Source organism: Eretmochelys imbricata, chromosome 1, assembly GCF_965152235.1.
Source record: "Eretmochelys imbricata isolate rEreImb1 chromosome 1, rEreImb1.hap1, whole genome shotgun sequence".
Classification (NCBI taxonomy): Eukaryota; Metazoa; Chordata; order Testudines; family Cheloniidae; genus Eretmochelys; species Eretmochelys imbricata.
In genome coordinates this window covers 41,504,244-41,523,572 of record NC_135572.1, presented here as the reverse complement: position 1 = coordinate 41,523,572, position 19,329 = coordinate 41,504,244, and the positions used below count along the sequence as shown (strand labels likewise).

Here is a 19,329-nt window from a genome sequence, read left to right as displayed (position 1 = left end):
GGGCCCTTTGGAATCTTTGGTTCATGTGTTCCGTGTGTGCTGGAAGAGTCTGGTGTATATTTTTGGTTATTTTTCCTGAATTTCATTATCAAAGCCCTCAGGGAGATGATCAGCCTTCACTTTTTCCAGCAGCCTCATAAGTGAGTTTATAATGCCTGCAGCTTTGCAGTCTCGCCAGTGGATAATTGTCTCAAGTGAGGCTGAGGTTTGGAAAGTTAAGGACCTTACTACTGGCATATGTTAATCATGCTTGTCTTTTTCTACTCTCAGCACCTAGTTTCACTTTTGTCTGCCTTATACTTGCCATAATTTCTGCACTTGGATCAGACCCCACTGAGTTTGTTGTATAATTTTATTGTTCTTCTCGATATAAAGACGTGTGTATTACTGGTGTCAACACAATTAATGAACAATGTAGATTAATAAGTGCTTGGGTACCTTGGTGATATGTGCCTTTATATACCTAAGAGACAGACAAATCCCCTCCCACCAAAAACCTACAAATCTGCAAATGCCTTGCCCTGGTCTGATTCTCCAGCATTTTTATGCAGGGCAGGTGCACTGTGGACCTTTAAACAGACGCTGAAGAGTCCTTAGTCTGTCATCTCGTCCTCTATGTGGTTAGTGGATGGATCTGTTTTATTTATACTTTGTCAGCTCCCATCCAACAGTCCATTAAGAAGTGAACTTTGAGGAGGAATTTGAAGGAAGGAGATGGAGGCTGCATGGCAAATGAGATTGAGGATGTTATTGCAAGTGGAGAGGAAAGGTTAGAGAAATGATAGAGGTGCCAGAGGATGCAAAGAGGACATGAAGGGAAGCAGAATTAACACAACATAAATCCTGAGTGGCAGAGTGGCGCAAGAGGAAAATGTAGGAAAAGCAGTGGTATATAGAGCCTTGAAGGTGGGGGATTGGAATTTGAGGAATTAATGTGGAAGGAGATGTAGAGCCTTTGAAGAGACTCAGGAGGAAGAGGATGTGCTCAGAGGGGCAGGAGAGCATCTAGCTCCCTCAGGGATTATGCTTTAATGGACTTTCCTCCGTATTTTGAACTTTTGATCAAAAATATCGAGTCCACAGTTCTGAGCTATTTTTATTGCAGGTGCTTCCAACAGATCTTGGAAAGCTAATGAATTCCTCCTTCCCCACCCCTCCACCCCTTAGTGTCTCCAGTAACATAAGCATCACATCAAAACCCTGGAGTTGGGTAGTACTGAATGCTCCCTATTTAAGATAATTTTTAATGATGCACAATTTAAAAGTATTTTGAAAGATAATTTTTAAAGAATTGCACCCCCCTCCCAGAGCTTGATTACTTTATGCAGGAAGTTCTTTGAAGCAGTCAGGACAAAACCAAACTGAGTGTTGGGGTATGTTAAAAGAGCTTTCCCTTAAGCATGTGTTAACCTTTTTTTGAAGGATTCCTCTATGATGGCCAATTTTTTAGTTGTTGGTGCACCCAGAAAAGTACATACACATTACCTATTTCTCCCACAAAATCTGTAATTGTGATTGCAAATACTCTTTTGAGGTCCCAAAGTGAACTATACACATGCAAATCAGTAGTAGTAAAGCACACTGGATTGTGCATGCAAATACAGTATCGTAGGCATGTGTGCACTTTTTATGCACATGTTGCTCCCACAGTGGAAAACTTTTGCTCACTACACTCAATATCCAAAATTTTGGTTTCTGTGAAATAATGATACTAGGACTTTAAGTGTTTGTGGCATTGTGTATATATGGCCAAAATTTTCAAATTTAGGTACCTAAAGTTGGGCATCTACAATAAGTATATTTAGCCACCAAAATAAGTGGCTTGATTACCAAAGATGGTAAGAAAACCAATCCCCTTTGAATTCGCTGTAAATTATATGGGTGTCCAGAATTTTGGAAAATCAGGCCTCTGACTTTGTGCCTAAAGATGGATTTAGGTGCCTAACTCTCTGAAAGTTTTGGCCATATTTGACAAAATACTGAGTACAAAGTGTTAAGAACTTGAAAGTTCCTAGTTAATTGTTAAAATGTTGACTTACAGTTTTGCATTCTCTAGCTTGCTTTTAATTAGAGTTGGACTTTGACCACTAAGGAGATAGTGCTGACAAAGAGGCATGAAACTTGCTTGCTTAGGTTTTACCCAAACCTCCAAGTTTTACACCCCTGCCCCACCGCTATTCTATTCTCTTATAACTATATTTCAGGCAATTATGGTTGTAATCATTAACCACTTGATGACTAAATTTACATTCTGTGAGACTATACAAATAGAATAACTCAAGTATTATTGGGACATTGTGATTCCTAGCTTTGCCTACTACTTTCTTGCCAATTTTTGCAATTTTATTGCGAGTTCTGTGATTCTTGGTGTTTTTCTAAACGGCTCAGCTCTTGGAGTCATGTTGCTATGCGAGAATCTCAGCTTTCATTTAAAAAAAAGTCACTTTCTAGCCCTCAAGGATGAGAAGAAAATCTTGTAAATGTGAATTCTAAAGGTACAAAAAACAGTTAAAAGAACCCCCATATATATATACATATATTGTGTCAATGGCTTGATTTTGGGAGGGCGTCTGACTCATGATTTTTGAACCCTTGGGGTTGGCAATATTACTGCTCTTAATAAAGAAATATTATATGCCTCACACAACTTGCTGCTTAACTCCAGCAGGTGTGCGAGCGAGGTAAGACAGTGGTCATGCCTTCTTGGGGGCAAAGGGCATCACTGGGCATGCTGGCTGGTCAAACAGGCTAGCACTTAAGGGCATGTTGTGTTTAGAATCTGGGTGCCTCCTATGACCTTTCCTCATCCACTACACCCTGGCAGGGGGATCCACAATTTAGCCCGTAAAGTATTGTTGATGAAAATGCGTTAGTAGAGATACAACGTATCCTTGAAAGTGAGATCTAATTTAAGAGCTATCATTTAAAAACTATACAGTTATTTAACTTGTTTAAATTTGGTGCAGTTTCTCTCACTTTATGCTATTTTTCGGTGGTGATCATTACTTAGCATGAACTCATTCATGGCACTTTTATGTTACAGAGCCAAATTCTGTTCAGTTATATAGGAGCAATCCCACTGATGTCAGTGAAAGGACACCAGGGTAACCTTGGTTCCATTCCTGCAAACTCTTACACATCTGCAGAAAATACACGCTCATATGCATAAGTCTTTCCAGGACTGAGGTGTATGTGCAGAATTCAGCTCAGAAGTAGCAGAAAAATTTAGAGGAGAAATGAACATATAGTAGAACCTCAGAGTTATGAACTGACTGGTCAACCACACACCTCATTTGGAACTGGAAGCGCACAATCAGGCAGCAGCAGCAGAGACAAAAAAACCCAAACTAAATACAGTACAGTACTGTGTTAAACATAAATGACTAAAAAATAAAGAGAGATTTAAAAAAAAGATTTGACAAGGTAAGGAAACTGTTTCTGTGCTTGTTTCATTTAAATTAAGATGATTAAAATCAGCATTTTTCTTCTGCATAGCAAAGTTTTAAAGCTGTATTTAGTCAGTGTTCAGCTGTAAACTTTTGAAAGAACAACCACAATGTTTTGTTCAGAATTACCAACATTTCAGAGGTATAAACAACCTCCATTCCTGAGGTGTTCAGAACACTGAGGTTCTACTGTATGTATCAGATCCATCAAATATGTTAAGTTTAAGGCCCTGTTCTGATCTTCAGAACTTAGGCATGTTTATCTTGACTTTCATTTGGTGATGTATCTTGCATGTGATTTGAAGGATGTAGTTCCCACTATTTTGCTCTTTACAGCATTGCAAAATGGCAAGTAGGAGAAGATTTAGTTCAGGACACATTTTATTGTTCATTTTATATTGTGCTGTGGTTAAAGCAAACTTAAAGAAACTATGCAAATACACATGCATAATTAAACAAGTAATCTTATTCCTCTGTAAATATGCGCTGTATGCAAGGGGGAAACAGGAATATTTTAATCATGCTGTCCTAAAAAGAAGAATTTCTTTGGAGCTGGGGATGTTGTCAGTAGTCCATCCCCTGTGCCTTCCAGAGCCTGGTTCAGAAAGATGCATACACCTAGTCCTACATACCCACAATAGATCATACTCTAGAAGATGTTACACGAAAGCCAATGGAATCTCTTACCAAGTGCTACAATGTACAATCAATGTCAGGGGTTAAAGAGAAATTTAGAATATTTATTTAAAAGTAGATTAGATTACAAAAGAGGTGAGTTTTAATGCACAAAAAAAATCATTTTGTCCAATGATTCCAAGGTTACGATTAAGAGAAGATGATTAAATGATTGACAACAGTTTATTCAACCTGTTAGCATTTTCTTTGTTTCTTTGCTTTAAAGGGATGAGAAGCTAAGGAAAATTGCTTACTTTATGCATTTCCTAATCCCTTTTAAAGGTGAACAGCAAAGCAAAAGTAGAGTTTATGCCTTTTCCCCCTCATTTATGCTGTAGAAGATATTCTTTAAAAATATCCTGCTTGTTTTTCCACATTAGGAATATCAAGCCTATCCTCTTCTGGAGTTCTTAATTAGGGCTAGGGAGAGATACAGCTCAGGTTTTGTCCTTTTATGATATCACCATGCAGGCCTTTGAATGATCTTGCTGAGGTCCTCCGACAAAGAGAGGGAAATCTAGATGGGGCAGATCCTTAGCTGAATCCAGTAGAGCTATGACAATTTACATCAGCTGAGAATCTGCCATGGTATTTCTAGAATAAACAAGTACACAATTTTTGTGGGCAAAACTCTGAAGACTTTATACATTTCAGTCAGCTGAGTTGTGAATTCTTAAACCTCTCAAAATTCTAGATACCTTGTTAAAATTGAATATTTAAAACACATGCATATCACACAGAAAAGAGGTGATAACTTAATTGCTTTTGAGCAGGTGCACTCTGGTCCAATTTTAATACTAGCCTTCCATCACTTAAACCTCTCAGTAATATGTATGAGTTTTATATACACACAGATAAGACAAAATTATCTTCTCCAAACCTAAGATGTTTCAATCCACATTTGATTTTGCTTTTACCCATCTCTGGGTCAATATTTCCATAGTCTCAGCACATTTACAGTGTGGTATCCACCGTGAACTTAAAAAACATAGAAAGTAGAAGGTTCTACAGCTTCAGCACTTGTAGTTGCACATAGTGGTTATCGCTCTAAAATGTTAGGGGGGTGTCAACTAGTTAATAGAGAACTTGCTTGGAGAATTCAGAAATAAATATTAAAAGATGCATGTTTTTAACATAGAAAATTGTTTAAGATGATCATCACCCCAGAAATTGTGGGCTGTGCCCTTATTCCAGAAGAGATCAGTTCTGTTTGATTTAGCTTCTTATTCTCTGATGATCAAAAAAGTACCTTGAATGATTAGTTAATAGGTTCCTCTTCTCATGGCTATTCCTTTCTCTTCTCGGTAAACTCACAAGAACAGTATGGAGTAGATTTCCACAAGCATACACACACCTGTGCATAAATCAGGGTTTGCATATATACATCAGAGTTTGTATCAAATCAGGTACAAGCACTTCTGAAAACCTGACTCTCTCTAAATTTTCCCTCTGTAGTAGGAAAAAATAAAAACATGGGTTCCTTTCTCAGCAGGATCAGATAAACACTGTGGGCCAAACTGTGGTGTAAATCAGCAGAGCTCTATTAACGTCAATGCAGCTATGCTATTTACACTAGTTGAACATCTGACCCTGTGGGTATGTCTTCACTGCACAATTAATCTGGCTCCTTACTTGGTTCTTACTTAGCCCACCCCCTCCACTATACTCACAGAGAAATCTCTGACCTGAGTTTGGTGGTGCTTCAAGCCTGGACTAGCTTACACAGTTTGGGCAGTGGATTAGAGCCAGAGTTCCTCTTTAACTTGGGCTACAACACCTCCACTCCTCTCCCACCACAAACTTTAGAATGACCATGCAGGCAAAAATCATTCAAGTGCTGATAGTACTCCAGTGTCCATCCCATAGTTCCCCCTGAAGGACTGACAGGTTTTCCTGCAATTGACTGGGAAAGAATCCTGGAGTGTCTCAGCAAACAGATTCCTGGGATGTGCCCCTAGAGACACAAGTGAGAGTGCAGAAACAGTGAGGACACAGTTGTGCCGATACAGCTTTGCAGTGGGAATGCTCATACGTGGGCTAGGCTAACCCAGGTGCTGAGACCCACGTGCCAATCACACAGGCTACTGTACAGTGAAGACATACCCTGTAAGTCTTCCTTTTGCACCCAGAAAAGTAGCCACCCAGCTTCATCCTTTGCTTTTTTTAGAGCATTCCATCGTAGGCCTTCTACTCAATGTGAGACAAAATTCAGACCTTTGCTGCCAAAAACCACTCTCCCCCTCCCCACACCCTCTTTATGGTTGTGTCTTAATGAGCCACACCTGAAGGTTCATTAAGAGATCTAGCTCCTTTCCTGTTCATATGGTTCTGAAGTATATACAGTCAATCACAATATTCCATTTAAAATTCCAGACAATTTGAAACTGTTTGACTTAAGTTTTAGTGGAATATGTCACATGAAACTATCCCAGCAGTAAAAAATATGTGTATCTGAAATTTGGTTTTATGGGTATGATGCAACAGTTAAAAGTAACGCACCATCATTATTAGTCAGCAACATGCTCATGTTACGAATTACACCTGAGAGGACACGCACACAAATGCTGCGAATTACACCTGGTAGGACACGCACACAAATGCTACGAATTACACCTGGTAGGATACGCACACAAATGCTGCAAATTATACCTGATAGGTCATGCACAGTTCGAATCTAGGCTGAGGCACGTAAACAAAGTCTACAAGTGCAGAGTTCCCAAAAGACACTAAGTTTATTATGCTCGAGCGTGGTGCCCCCCTGCTAGCCAGGAGGGGAACCCCGAATACAGATTATGCAAAGGTTATATACTTTTTAGCAAAGCATGTTGCACTTGTGCATCGGAAACCTTAGCCAATAAACAAACCCTTTTCTTATCTACCACCTATCCTTGCTTGGTGCATTCCTCGTGAGCAACTGAGCAAGAATGTTGTGTTATGCATGGAAGGATAGTTTAATGCTAATACAAGCAATTTACATATTTAATCACAGCAACATGAGTAACATGGCAACTTTGAGCATGCATGTTTTACTATATTTTGCTTTTAATAATTTCTTTTTGGCTCCCACTCAGCATGCTTCTCAGCATGAATGATGACTTTATCACAGTCTGCTAAATATTGCTCTGCGTTGGGGCTGTGCCCATTTGGAACTATGGAGGGAACTATGCTTAGATTAGTATTGTTAGGTAAGATTTGCTTCTAAGGAGCATGCTGCAAAACATCCACAAAGGGAATTATGTTTCAGGGAGAAAAATGGGTATTCTTGTTCTTTTGGGCACCTAGATCCTGAAAATACATCGTCCCCCTCCAACCCACTCCATCAGCCACTACCCACCATCCAAATTCCCCAGTTCCAAAGGTCTCAAAGGTTTCAGCAGAGTTTTTAATGGTTAGTGAATAGTCCTGAAAGCATTTGTTGAGAGACCAAATGGGCACAGTTTTTGTCACACTCAGTTTCTAGGTAGTACCTTAGCTAGAGTACAGTTAATTGGGATTCAGTTGCAGTGTCCTGATTTTAACATGCAAGTTTCCCTATTGCCCAGAGGTTGACTTTGCCAAAGTAGTTCTCCAAAAGGAACAGTACATAATCCATCTACAAAAATGATTAGCACTGAATAAATCCTATTTCCAATTCCAGTGTGACGCAGCAAAGGAGCTATACACTTAGAATTTTCTAGAAAGACTGTTGGCAGCCTGCGGAGCGCTTGCCTGTTTAAAGCAGTCAATGAACTAACAATCAGCATGTTAGGTTAAGGATACTTTTTATGGTGGATGGGAGAAATAATTTTACTTAGCCACCTGTCAAAATGAGTCTTTTTTTTTTAACTGACTTGATTTTGGTTGTGGTGGGTACTGAAGAAATAAATAAATAAAATATGCATTTTTGATGGAGTACCGCAGTATCCATGTACGGTATCAGTTCCTTGGCGGTATTATCAGGTGCTCAGATGCTGTGGTGATAAGGGCCATACTTGTACCTAGACAGACCAGCAGTCTTCATGAAAGTGTCTTGAGTCCACTTGAAGAATACATTAGTGGTCCATATAACAATATTAAACCAATTCCTTTTAAACAAGCAGCTGCCTTCTCAGTCTGCTGAGGAGTGCCTCTGCTGGGAACTGAGCTAGGGAACCTTGGTCCTGGTCTAAACTTAAAACTTTTTCCAGTACAATAATGTTGGTTAAGGGTATGATATGTATATATTAAACTACAGCTTATTTCATTTGGGGAGCTGATATAAAGTTTTACCGGCAAAAGCAAATGTTTGCTGGTATAAGCTGCATCTAGACTAGAAGAGTTTATCCCTATAGGTTTACCAGCAAACCTTTTCTACTGTAGACTAGGCCTTCAAAAGCAGTAGCATTACCAATTTACTCTAAACGGAGTATCCAATAACTGCTATCAGCCACTGTGAGGCAAGACCACTGGAATGAGATGCTTAGTAATATGCTGTGTCTGACAGAAGAAAGGCAGACCATTCAAAGTCTGTCAGAAATCACTTTGTCATGCTATTTTGACTTATACGTCACAGCAGCACTCAAACCGCTCAAGCATTTGTGGCCACAGCACTTCAGTATCACTTGCCTCCCATTACTCCAGATTCACAGTGGTCCTACTTTTGCTATATTTGGTCAGTATGTTTCAAGCTCCAGGTCTCTGCCTGTGTCTGTGTTTTCAAGGTCACCCATCACCAGGGGTGCCTTCCAGGAGAAGTTAACACACAAGCATCCTTTTCTTTCAGGCTTGCTTGTGGGAACAAGCTTCTTGTTTATTGTTGGGATTTTTATATAGATCAGCTATAGCTATTATACGTTTTTTAAAAGGGAGGAACAATTAGCATATCTCAAAGACTTTTTGCTGTTGTAATCCTCATCCTTCCACTTTACTTCCATTATCATCTTCACTGTGTTATATCTTAGATTGTAAGATCCTTGTTGCAGGGACCTATCAATTTATTTGCTAAGCACTGTACACACCCACAGCACTGTATAAATAACAGCGGAATCCATTTACAGTTCCTTATCAGTACTCCAACTTTGTACAGAGGCATGGGACTATATTTCAAAATCAGACAGTTGGGCTCTATCTTACTCAAAAGATAACCATAAAGCTGTAGGGAACTCTTCCTGCCACCCAAGATCATTTATTACAATAGTTGCTTTGAGATAGTTTGGTCTTGTTTTAAAATTGAGGACTGTCTTCCTTTTGTTGATTGATCATCAAGACGTTATTACAAATACCAAGCTGGTATTTGGAATGGTTCATATGACATGGCCATGGAAATCGTGAGGAGTAACAAGGCAGTTTTTCAGGAGGTAATGATCCGCTCACACTAAGGTTCTTGAAACCAGCATCAAACTTGAGCACCTGGTTAGAACCTTTCCCCGCCGATGAAACTTGAATGTACATTTTAGGATTCTGTAATTTTCCTCTATATGAGACCTGGTAACAGTTTCAATTTATTTTCTGTTTAAAAGTGGGTTACTTGTGGCTTGTCTAGTCTAAAGGAAGAGAAGGGAAGAACTGGAAGCCCTGTCATTTGGCCTTTGTTACCCGCCTTTTGCAAAGACAGTCATTTTTGTGTCCATTCAGTTAGCTTTCATAGCAACCAGGTACGCTGGCTTCACTCCCTAGCCTCTGTACGTCTCCATTCTCAGTTGAATAGCTTTGACATTCCCTGAATATTGACAGGGATCTTTATTTCTATAATCATTGTTATCTGTTGTTTTATTTGTATTACAGTGTTTGAGACAGAATAAGGAGGACAAGGTAGTGGCTTCACTGGCTAGTTTGGGAAGGGTGTTCCATACATGAAGGGTGGCATGAAAGAAGGTTCAAAGATGCCAGTGGGAAAAATTGGACAAATGGATGACTGAGGCTAATGTTGTTGGGACGTGGGGTGGATGAAGGGGCAATGGAGTGAGTGAGGTACATGAGCAGAAAAGGAAGGAGGAGCGGAGCTGTGCTGGGCCTTAAAGATAAAGACAAGAAGTTTGAATGTGATTAAATGGAACACGGGGGAGTTGGTGGAGGGAGAAGAGTGACATAGTCAGAATGACAGGACAGGAAGCTGTGTTTTTAATGGACTTGATGAAGATGAGATAGATTCATAGATATTTAGGTCAGAAGGGACCATTATGATCATCTAGTCTGACCTCCTGCACAACGCAGGCCACAGAATTTCACCCACCACTCCTACAAAAAAAACCTCACACCTATATCTGTGCTATTGAAGTCCTCAAATTGTAGTTTAAAGACCTCAAGGAGCAGAGAATCCTCCAGCAAGTGACCCGTGCCCCATGCTACAGAGGAAGGCGAAAAACCTCCAGGGCCTCTTCCAATCTGCCCTGGAGGAAAATTCCTTCCCGACCCCAATATGGCGATCAGCTAAACCCTGAGCATATGGGCAAGATTCATCAGCCAGATACTACAGAAAATTCTTTCCCAGGTAACTTGGATCTTACCCCATCTAAAACCCATCACAGGCCATTGGGCCTATTTACCATGAATATTTAATTACCAAAACCATGTTATCCCATCATACCATCTCCTCCATAAACTTATCGAGTTTAATCTTAAAGCAAGATAGATCTTTTGCCCCCACTACTTCCCTCGGAAGGCTATTCCAAAACTTCACTCCTCTGATGGTTAGAAACCTTCGTCTAATTTCTAATCTAAATTTCCTAGTGGCCAGTTTATATCCATTTGTTCTTGTGTCCACATTGGTACTGAGTTTAAATAATTCCTCTCCCTCTCTGGTATTTATCCCTCTGATATATTTATAGAGAGCAATCATATCTCCCCTCAGCCTTCTTTTAGTTAGGCTAAACAAGCCAAGCTCCCTGAGTCTCCTTTCATAAGACAAGTTTTCCATTCCTCGGATCATCCTAGTAGCCCTTCTCTGTACCTGTTCCAGTTTAAATTCATCCTTCTTAAACATGGGAGACCAGAACTGCACACAGTACTCCAGGTAGGTGTCAGCGAGGCCAGAGGAGGAGGCGGCAATAGTCAAGCTGGGAGAGGAGGTCCTGGATGACGGTCTTAGTGATGTTCAGAGAGAAATGGCTGGATCTTGAACATGTTGTGGGGGAAGAAGCAGTGGATTTGGACAAAGGGGCCAGAGAGAGGACTGAGTCAAAGATAAATCTCAGGTACGGGCCTGAGTGAGGATGGTGATACTGTCAACAAAGAAAGAGGTGATGCAGGGTTTGAGAGGAAAGGTAAGATTCAGTTCTGGCCATGCAAAAGTTACGTTGCTGGTACGCCATTGTCAGAGAGATGGGCCAAGATGAGGGATTGGGTGAAGAGATGGGGTAAAGGTAGACTTCTGAGTCACAGGCATATGGATGGTGGTTAAAGCCATGCAGTGAATAAGCTCACGAGAGAAGTTGGGGACCAGAGGTGGAGCCCTGTGAGACCCCTCTCCTCACAGACAGTGAGAGAGGGAAGAAGAACCCTGCAATAGTCAGAGACCCTGAAGGAACAACAAGACAGATCAGGGAAGAACTGGGAAGGGACAGAATTGCAGCAGCCTCGGGAGAATAAAATTTCAAGGAGGATGTGATTAGTGGCATCACAAGCAGCTTAAAGGTCAAGGATGGAGCAAAGGCCCTGCAGCATAACCAGGAAGGCGTCATTAACAACTGTGGTGAAAGCAGGATCTACCTAAGGCGCTGATCCTATTGCCAGTAAAGTCAATGACTATGCATGTTGCAGGGTTACCACCACCTCCAGATGAACATGCATTTCACTATAGCTCAGCTTCCTCTTGCCATTTGCATAAGTGCTCAGCCGACAGGCTTATCACTGACTGCTTGGGAGGCAGAGGGGGACAATGCCTTCAGGAAGGTTGGGTTCCACACCCAAGCACAGTGGTGCTTTACTTTTTTCCCATAAGCACCAACCCTTGAGGAAAACACCTTGCTGACTGCAGCTTTTTTCCTTTCCCCTTTGCTGAATCATTCCACCAGCTAACACTCTCCTTCACTTTAAATGGGAGCTGGAACATTCCCTAAGGGAATTTGTTTAGTGGGTTCCTTATTTGATTTTCTTTAATTTGTAAAGAAGTCATAAAGCTAAGGAAACAAAGGCTTTTGTTTTTATAGTGCTCTGCCTGGCAGTGGAGAAGAAAACATTTTTCTTTGAACAGCTGAGCCCACTTCACTAGGGTAATGTGAAACCTCAGCTGAAGGAATCTGTCATGCATCTAGCTGGAAGGCCATGTACTTCTCTTATTAACATTTTGACTGGACGAGACAGTGTCTTCAGGTTCAGCGAGCCATAAAGTTTGTGGAAGATATGGACTGAGAGCAGAATTGTAGTTTAATGGTTTTGAGTGTATTGCTCTTCATATCTCAGCATTGTGGAACTGGTGGGTCTATAGTAGCAGAGAGACTACTTTATTTCTTATTTGAAAATGATCTTACAGTGATTCAGAGCTATTGTGAGAATCCTGCCTGATGCTGGAGTTAAATATTATACCATTATGTTTACAGTTTTTAATTTAAATGAAACATTAATCAAAGCTCCATGTTTTGTTAAAACATTGTCATTTGTTATGTTTACATCCAAAGTCTACTTCCATTTGCAAACAGTTTTGGGTGGTTAACATGGCATCACTGATCTGTCCCAGATTGCAAATGCAAAAATTCCATAAACAGTTGGGAGTACTTAAAAATTGTTTCAGTTTAAAATGTGATTCTAAGCTGCTCTAGAGATGAAGGATGATCTTGTGGATGAAGCACTAGGCTGGGACTCTGGAGACCTGTGTTCAGTTCGCAGGTCTGCCGCAGACTTCCTGTGTGACCTTGGACAAGTCACTTCATTGTCTCAGTTCCCTGTCTATAAAATGGAGATCACACTTCTTCCACCATTGTCTGTCCTGTCTAATTAGACTGCAAGCTTTTCAGGGCCTAGCAGAGAAGGGACCTGTTCTTAGCTGGGGCATCTAGGCATTACTGTAAAACAAATAATTGTATGACCTTTTCCTTGATATACAGGGTGGTGTTAATAATAACAAGCCACCTGTAACAATGAATCAGCTGAGTGCTACATCCTCTAACAGGATCAACACCTGCTAACCAATTGAGATTTGACATTAAGACCTTTAAAGAGCTCCTTTTAAGGCTGTGGTGCTGAAATCTCCATTTCTTTGTACTCGGTGAGGATGTGCTCATCAAGTAAGGCTTATGGTGTCATTAGCTTGTCAGTTCTTTGCTTTTCAGTGGTTGTGTACTTACCCAGTCTTGTAGATGATGTGAGAGGTAAAGCATCCTGCTATTATACCTTTATTGGGTTTGCAATGAAGTTCTTGTTTCTGGACCTCAGTTCGCGATTGAATCATAGCATTCAGCGAAAGGACAGGTGGAACCCTCATGTTGGGCCTCATCCTAACAGACACTGAGTGCCCTTAACTCCCACTGAAAGCAGTGGGATTTGAGGGCGCTCACAGGCTCAGGCTTTATAGGAGGGAGTAGTAAAAAGGAATTCCTTCCATCAAGCAAACTTTATCGGCCATGGAAAAGAGGTAGGCCACCAGGAGGGGAGGAGAATAGCATCCCTTTCCCCTCAAATAGCAAAAAGGGAGAGAAAAAGGTAGAAGAAGCCTGACAACTCTTCTACCTTCCCAGCAGCCAGGAGAATAATTTGTTAGGTGTCCACTGGGGCGAAGTGGGCAGGCTTGATGGAATGAGGTAGAACATGGTCTTAGTTCAGTCTTAGCTTTCTAATCTGAGAGAGGGCAAGAAACATCCGTATAAAGGAAACATTATTTTCAGGAAAAGATTTGAGGCACTGTAACCTGTAGAAAAGAAATGATGTGCCTGTCCCAACTGGTTGTGAGGTGTGATGGCTTCTTTGTACGTGTACCCCAGGGGTGTGACTGCTGTGCTGAGCTTTCAACAAGAAGGTTCTCCATTTCACAGACTCAGCGTCATGCCAGATCTGAGACTTGAGGTTGGCAGTGAACTTGACAACCCAGGCAGTTTGAGGCTGAGCAAAGTTCCATACATGATATAGCCAGTTTCCAGTTAAATGAGTGACACCTGCATTGTCTATCTTTAATCATCGTTTTCCCAGCTAATTCCTTGGAATGGTTTCAGGAACAATGAGAAACCTGCCCTCTCTCTCAAAATGATTATTTTGCAGTAAGAGCCAGGAACTGGGGGGACAAATGCGAGAGAATAAAAGGGGGGCATGAACGCTAGCTGAGATTCCTGCATTCAAAAGTTCTGCTGCAGTATATGGATTTTGATAAAATAATCTCTTGATTTGGTTCTGTCAATGATCTTATGCTCAGCAATACTATGTCCTTTGCTCCCTACCTCCTGAGAAAAGCACATAATGACTAAAATTAATTAAAATTTGTAATATGCAGATGTAGTAAATAAATAATAGAAAGTGGTCTGACAAGTTAGTGAATGTGCTTCCCCGACTACTGTATGTCCTGAGAGATCTCCCAGTTACTGTTCCTCAGTTTTATTTTAGGAAAACGTAACAAAATTTTTACAATATTTCTCTGGGGGTGGGGGGCCAAAACTTGCTTTGTGTAGATCTCATCTGGATCATTATCATACAGTCTATATCTTTAGCCAGGCAGCCTGGTGGCTCCAGACGGAACAGAACAGACCTTTCCCTGGCTGCTGCTGGAACAGGAGCTGGTCCATCCCCTCCCACTCACAGGAATACTGGGTTCAGTGTGTTAATGTTTTGTTTGTAAAATGTCCCCTACGGTATTGGCTACCATTCCAGTCACTCTAACGACATTACAACCTACCTGGTCCAGCTGCATGGCATTGCCTGCATCTTAAGCATCTCTTGAAGGACATATTTGGTCCTGATGCCCTGGAAGCATGAGAAACTCCAGAATTGTTGTTGTGGAGAGAGCTTCATAGGGTCAGCCAACCAGCTATAGCCTGTTACAACTTCCTAGTCCAAAAGAACTTCCCTAATTTAGATTGTCTGTTCCAGGCCTGGAACTAAGATTTGTGTATATCTTGAACCCTAGCCAATGTGGAGCGGTCTTGCAATACATTAATAACTCTACTATTGCTCTGTGATGAAGGTTGATCCATCAGAAGATTATATTTTGTTCACATTGGTCCTTGGATAGGTTACAGTGCCTGGGCATTGTCAGAACAAACTGCTGCTGGAGATGTGGGTCTCTCAGAGCCACACTGGCTCATCGTATCCTGGGACTGTCCCAGGATACAATCTTTTTGACTAGAAGTAGGCAGGAGGATGAAGAGATAATGGATAGCCCCTTAAAAACTAATTCCCAGAATTGTGTTCTGGGATATATCCCATCATCTTGGAAACTCTCCAACTCATGGAAAGCTTGGTTCTCTAGAGCACTGCTTATAACCAAATAACTCATGTTGCTTAGGTGGAAGAGCAGACTGCTTCCTGCGATAGAAGTATGGCTCAGCAACTTGGTTGCCCTGACAGCTAAAGAGTGGGTAACATTTTGGAGAAGAGAAACTTTAGACAAATTTGAAAAGATTTGGTCTGACTTCTTAGAAAATTTTGGTGAATCCCTAGTGGATGGAAACTGAGATGTCGCTCTCTTTTCCCATTCCTGCCTCCTTCCCTTCCTTCCTTTCCTTTTCTATTCCTTTACTTCTTGTGGTTTTGGGGTCTTCCCTTCTTTTTGGGGTGAGGTGTTGGGGAAGAGAATAAATAAAATATGAATACGCTTAAACAGAACTTCCAAGCAATTTCATATCTCTTTCTGGTTATTTCCCCCTTAAAAATAAATACTGTCCTAAGCAACCCCTGGGATCACAGAAGAGACTCATTTGTTTAGATTTGCAAAGAATATAATTTGGTGCTAAAACATGACAATCATATGCAAAAAACCCACCTCTTAAGTTAGCTAATACGTATAAATGCTAAACAACAATAAGTCCTGTTAAAGAGAGATGTGTCTGGGGATCTGCTTTTCTATTCAGTAGTATTTTCTATGTTGCTATAACAGATTATATTCTAAATAAAGAAACTAAGTGAAATTCTTTAAAATTCTGTGCACTTTGAGATTTTTCTGTCCCTCTTTTGCCACTTAGGAAGGAGTAATATCTCCTGCTGATCTAGACCTGGTGATGTCTGATGGATTGGGAATGCGGTATGCATTTATAGGGCCGCTTGAAACGATGCATCTCAATGCAGAAGGTATGCAATTTTTATCCCTTAAGACTTAAATATAATACTTTTCAAGGCAAGGATTTCTTGCATAAAGCTTTGCTAATATTGTCTTAACAGTTCAGACCAGTGTAAAATTGACTGTAAATGTCTTTTCTCTTTTCATAATAAGGTAGGTCTCAAGTCTTGAAATCATATGAAAGCTTTCACAGTTTCAGGGTAACTGCACATGTATTCCCCCTTCCATGTCCCTTGAGGGCAACACTTGAAGATTTCTGGCTCCCAGTCATCACCTTTCTTTGAGAGAGACCTGCGTCTTTCTCCCTCCTGACTGGGGTTTTTAGGCTGCATAGCTCCCCTGGATTTATACGTGATCCTCAACAAGCCAGGCTGCCTAAACAGGCCAGTGCCTGCTTTCTTTAAGAAGGCTATAACCAGTGTATTTTCTGCAGTTATAAATTATCACACAGTTTCTAAGCAAGCACATTTATTCTTGAGGTAATAGCACTACAGAGAAAACATATAAACACCAATAATAAAAACTGATAAAAGTTCCTATATTACATGTTAACAGATTACCAGAGGTCACCCATCAATCTTATGCAAGTCAGTTCCTTCCAATCCTTCCACAAGGATTACCTCCACCCCAATCCTGCTTGGCCATTTGCTGGATCAGAAAGAAGGCCCTGAGTCAGTTTAAACTCAGGCTATTTATCTAAAAGTCCTTTTTATGTCTGTTGGTCTCTGGAGAATGTGGTTTGAACTGGTATATGCCTTTGCTCGCCAGGAGGTGGTACCTCTCGAGGACGCTACACCTGGCTGATTTGCCTTAATTGGTACCCACTGTTTATTTCCTGGATGAGCTGTGGTAGCTGCGCTCCCCACTGGAGCAGAACACATTCATACATAAATCATCCATTTAAAACAATGAACCCCAATGATATGCCTCATCTTCCCCCAGGGAGGTTACATTCAATCCCGGCTGACGTAATACATAAACATAACACAATATGGGCTTTCAAGGATATTGCAGGAGATTGCCATATCTGTCACAGAAGGGGCGGATATTGAGCAACTCTTTGTCTGAGTCTAGATTAAGTTTCTGTTTTTTAACTCTCAGTAATTTAGGCTGAGTTACTAATTTTTTCCCAATCCCTTGGAAACATTCCCCTACATGTAATTTAGCCCGGTTTTAGGGCCAGCAGCGGAAGAACAAGTCAGAAAAGTTCACCAGAGGCTGAGGTGCAAATACAAGATCACTCTCTTCGGGTGTGTGCAGGGGTTCTAGGTTCGTTCACATTGATACCAATTTGATAAATGTGTCTAGGTGCTGTGAGTACAATAAGTGTTATATGCAATGCCCTAAGCCACTGCAGTTGATCAATTAACAATACCACTTGATGTTTCTCACATGTTTTAAAGATATTGTGTTAGTCATAGTCATAGATATTAAGGCCAGAAGGGGCCACCAGATCATCTAGTCTGACCTCCTGTATGTCACAGGCCACCAACACCACCCATCACCTGCACACTAAACCCAACAACCGAAATTAGGCCACAGTGTTACAGCCCACAGGAGACTAAACTATTACATGCCACAGGCAGAGAATAGGAGGGACTGAGGTGCACCAGTGCCTGAAGCCCCTACAATGGAAGGGAAATGGTTAAGTGAGATATACCCAGATAATTCTGTCAAATGACCCACACCCACATGCTTCACAGGAGGGCGAAAACCATTGAAGTCACTGCCAGTCTGACCTGAGGGAAAATTTCTTCCTGACCCCACATGTGGTTATCAGTTAGACCTCGACAATGTGAACAAGAACCAGCCAGCTATGTACCTGAGAAAGAGAGAATCCCCTGGTCCATCCCACCCCACCCAGTGTCCAGTCTGCAGCCAGGACCAGCCTTGATGCTTTAGAAGATTTTATAAAATAAACCTCCCAGAATACGCTGGGGGAATCCCTTCCTGACTCCTGCAGGTGGAGGCTGAAGCCCTGAAGCATGAGCTTGCTTAGCCAAAATACAGATTTAAAATACCTTTAGAATTTTGTTAATTTTATTAACCACAATAAAATTAACAAAAAATGGTAAATGACAGAAAATAAAGGTGGTTACAAAATTTTAAAGAATTGTTAACACAAAATGTGACCATATCAAGAAATAAAAATCAAATCACTGCAAACCAAGAATATATATGAAATATAATCACACAGTAGTGAAATAATCACAGAATGTAATGGCACAGTTGTAAATTTTATCCTAAGTCTGTATCTTCAGTTAGTCACGGAATGGAAACTTGTCTTACATCTCTACTCTCTGAATAAGCAATTTTGGTACCAATATGGAATTATGGATCCTCAATGTAGATCCTTCAATTTGCCAATCCAGTTGCATACCAATCAACTTAAACACCACTTAAAGTGTCTAGTGTTGTGTACTCTTGCGAAGCTGCATCTCCACTCTGGAGAGCAAGGTCCTTTCTAGATATTTTCATTTTTCATCTGCTGATTTCTTGCGGTTTTTCCATCCTCTTCAGGGTTTATAACTCAGCATATAAATCACATAGATATTTTCTCTTAGCTTGGTACAGCAGACAGGTAATGAAATGGCAAGGCACAAAAACTGAGTGCTTCTTTATCTGTTACATCTTTGTTAACTTTTCCTTTCAGTCATGCAATTAAGATCACTTGTGCCTGTGTTTCTCAACTGGGTTTGGTTTCAGAGGGGTAGCTGTGTTAGTCTGCACCAGTAAAAAAAATGAGGAGTCGTTGTGGCACCTTAGAGACTAACAAATTTATTTGGGCATAAGCTTTCGTGGGATATAACCCACTTCATCAGATGTATTCCTTCTTACTGTATTTTCCACTCCATGCATCTGATGAAGTGGGTGTTATCACACAAAAACTTATGCCCAAATAAATTTGTTAGTCTCTAAGGTGTCACAATGACTCCTTGTTGTTTCAACTGGGTTTGTGTTTCCAGTTGACAAGTGTCTGTGAGTATTCAGTGCCTTGCATAATGACAGGTTTCAGAGTAGCAGCCGTGTTAGTCTGTATTCACAAAAAGAAAA

General features: G+C 40.8%; 1 protein-coding gene across 2 annotated transcripts in view; it reads left to right on the top strand.

Moving 5' to 3' along the window:
• The window catches only part of CRYL1 (crystallin lambda 1), a 77,269-nt gene that overhangs the window by 43,360 nt on the left and 14,580 nt on the right, over positions 1-19,329 (top strand). For both annotated transcript variants that reach the window (XM_077809209.1, XM_077809216.1), the window contains exon 6: positions 16,181-16,286. In XM_077809209.1, the coding sequence (XP_077665335.1) occupies positions 16,181-16,286 (106 nt within the window). The remainder of the gene's footprint in view (positions 1-16,180; positions 16,287-19,329) is intronic.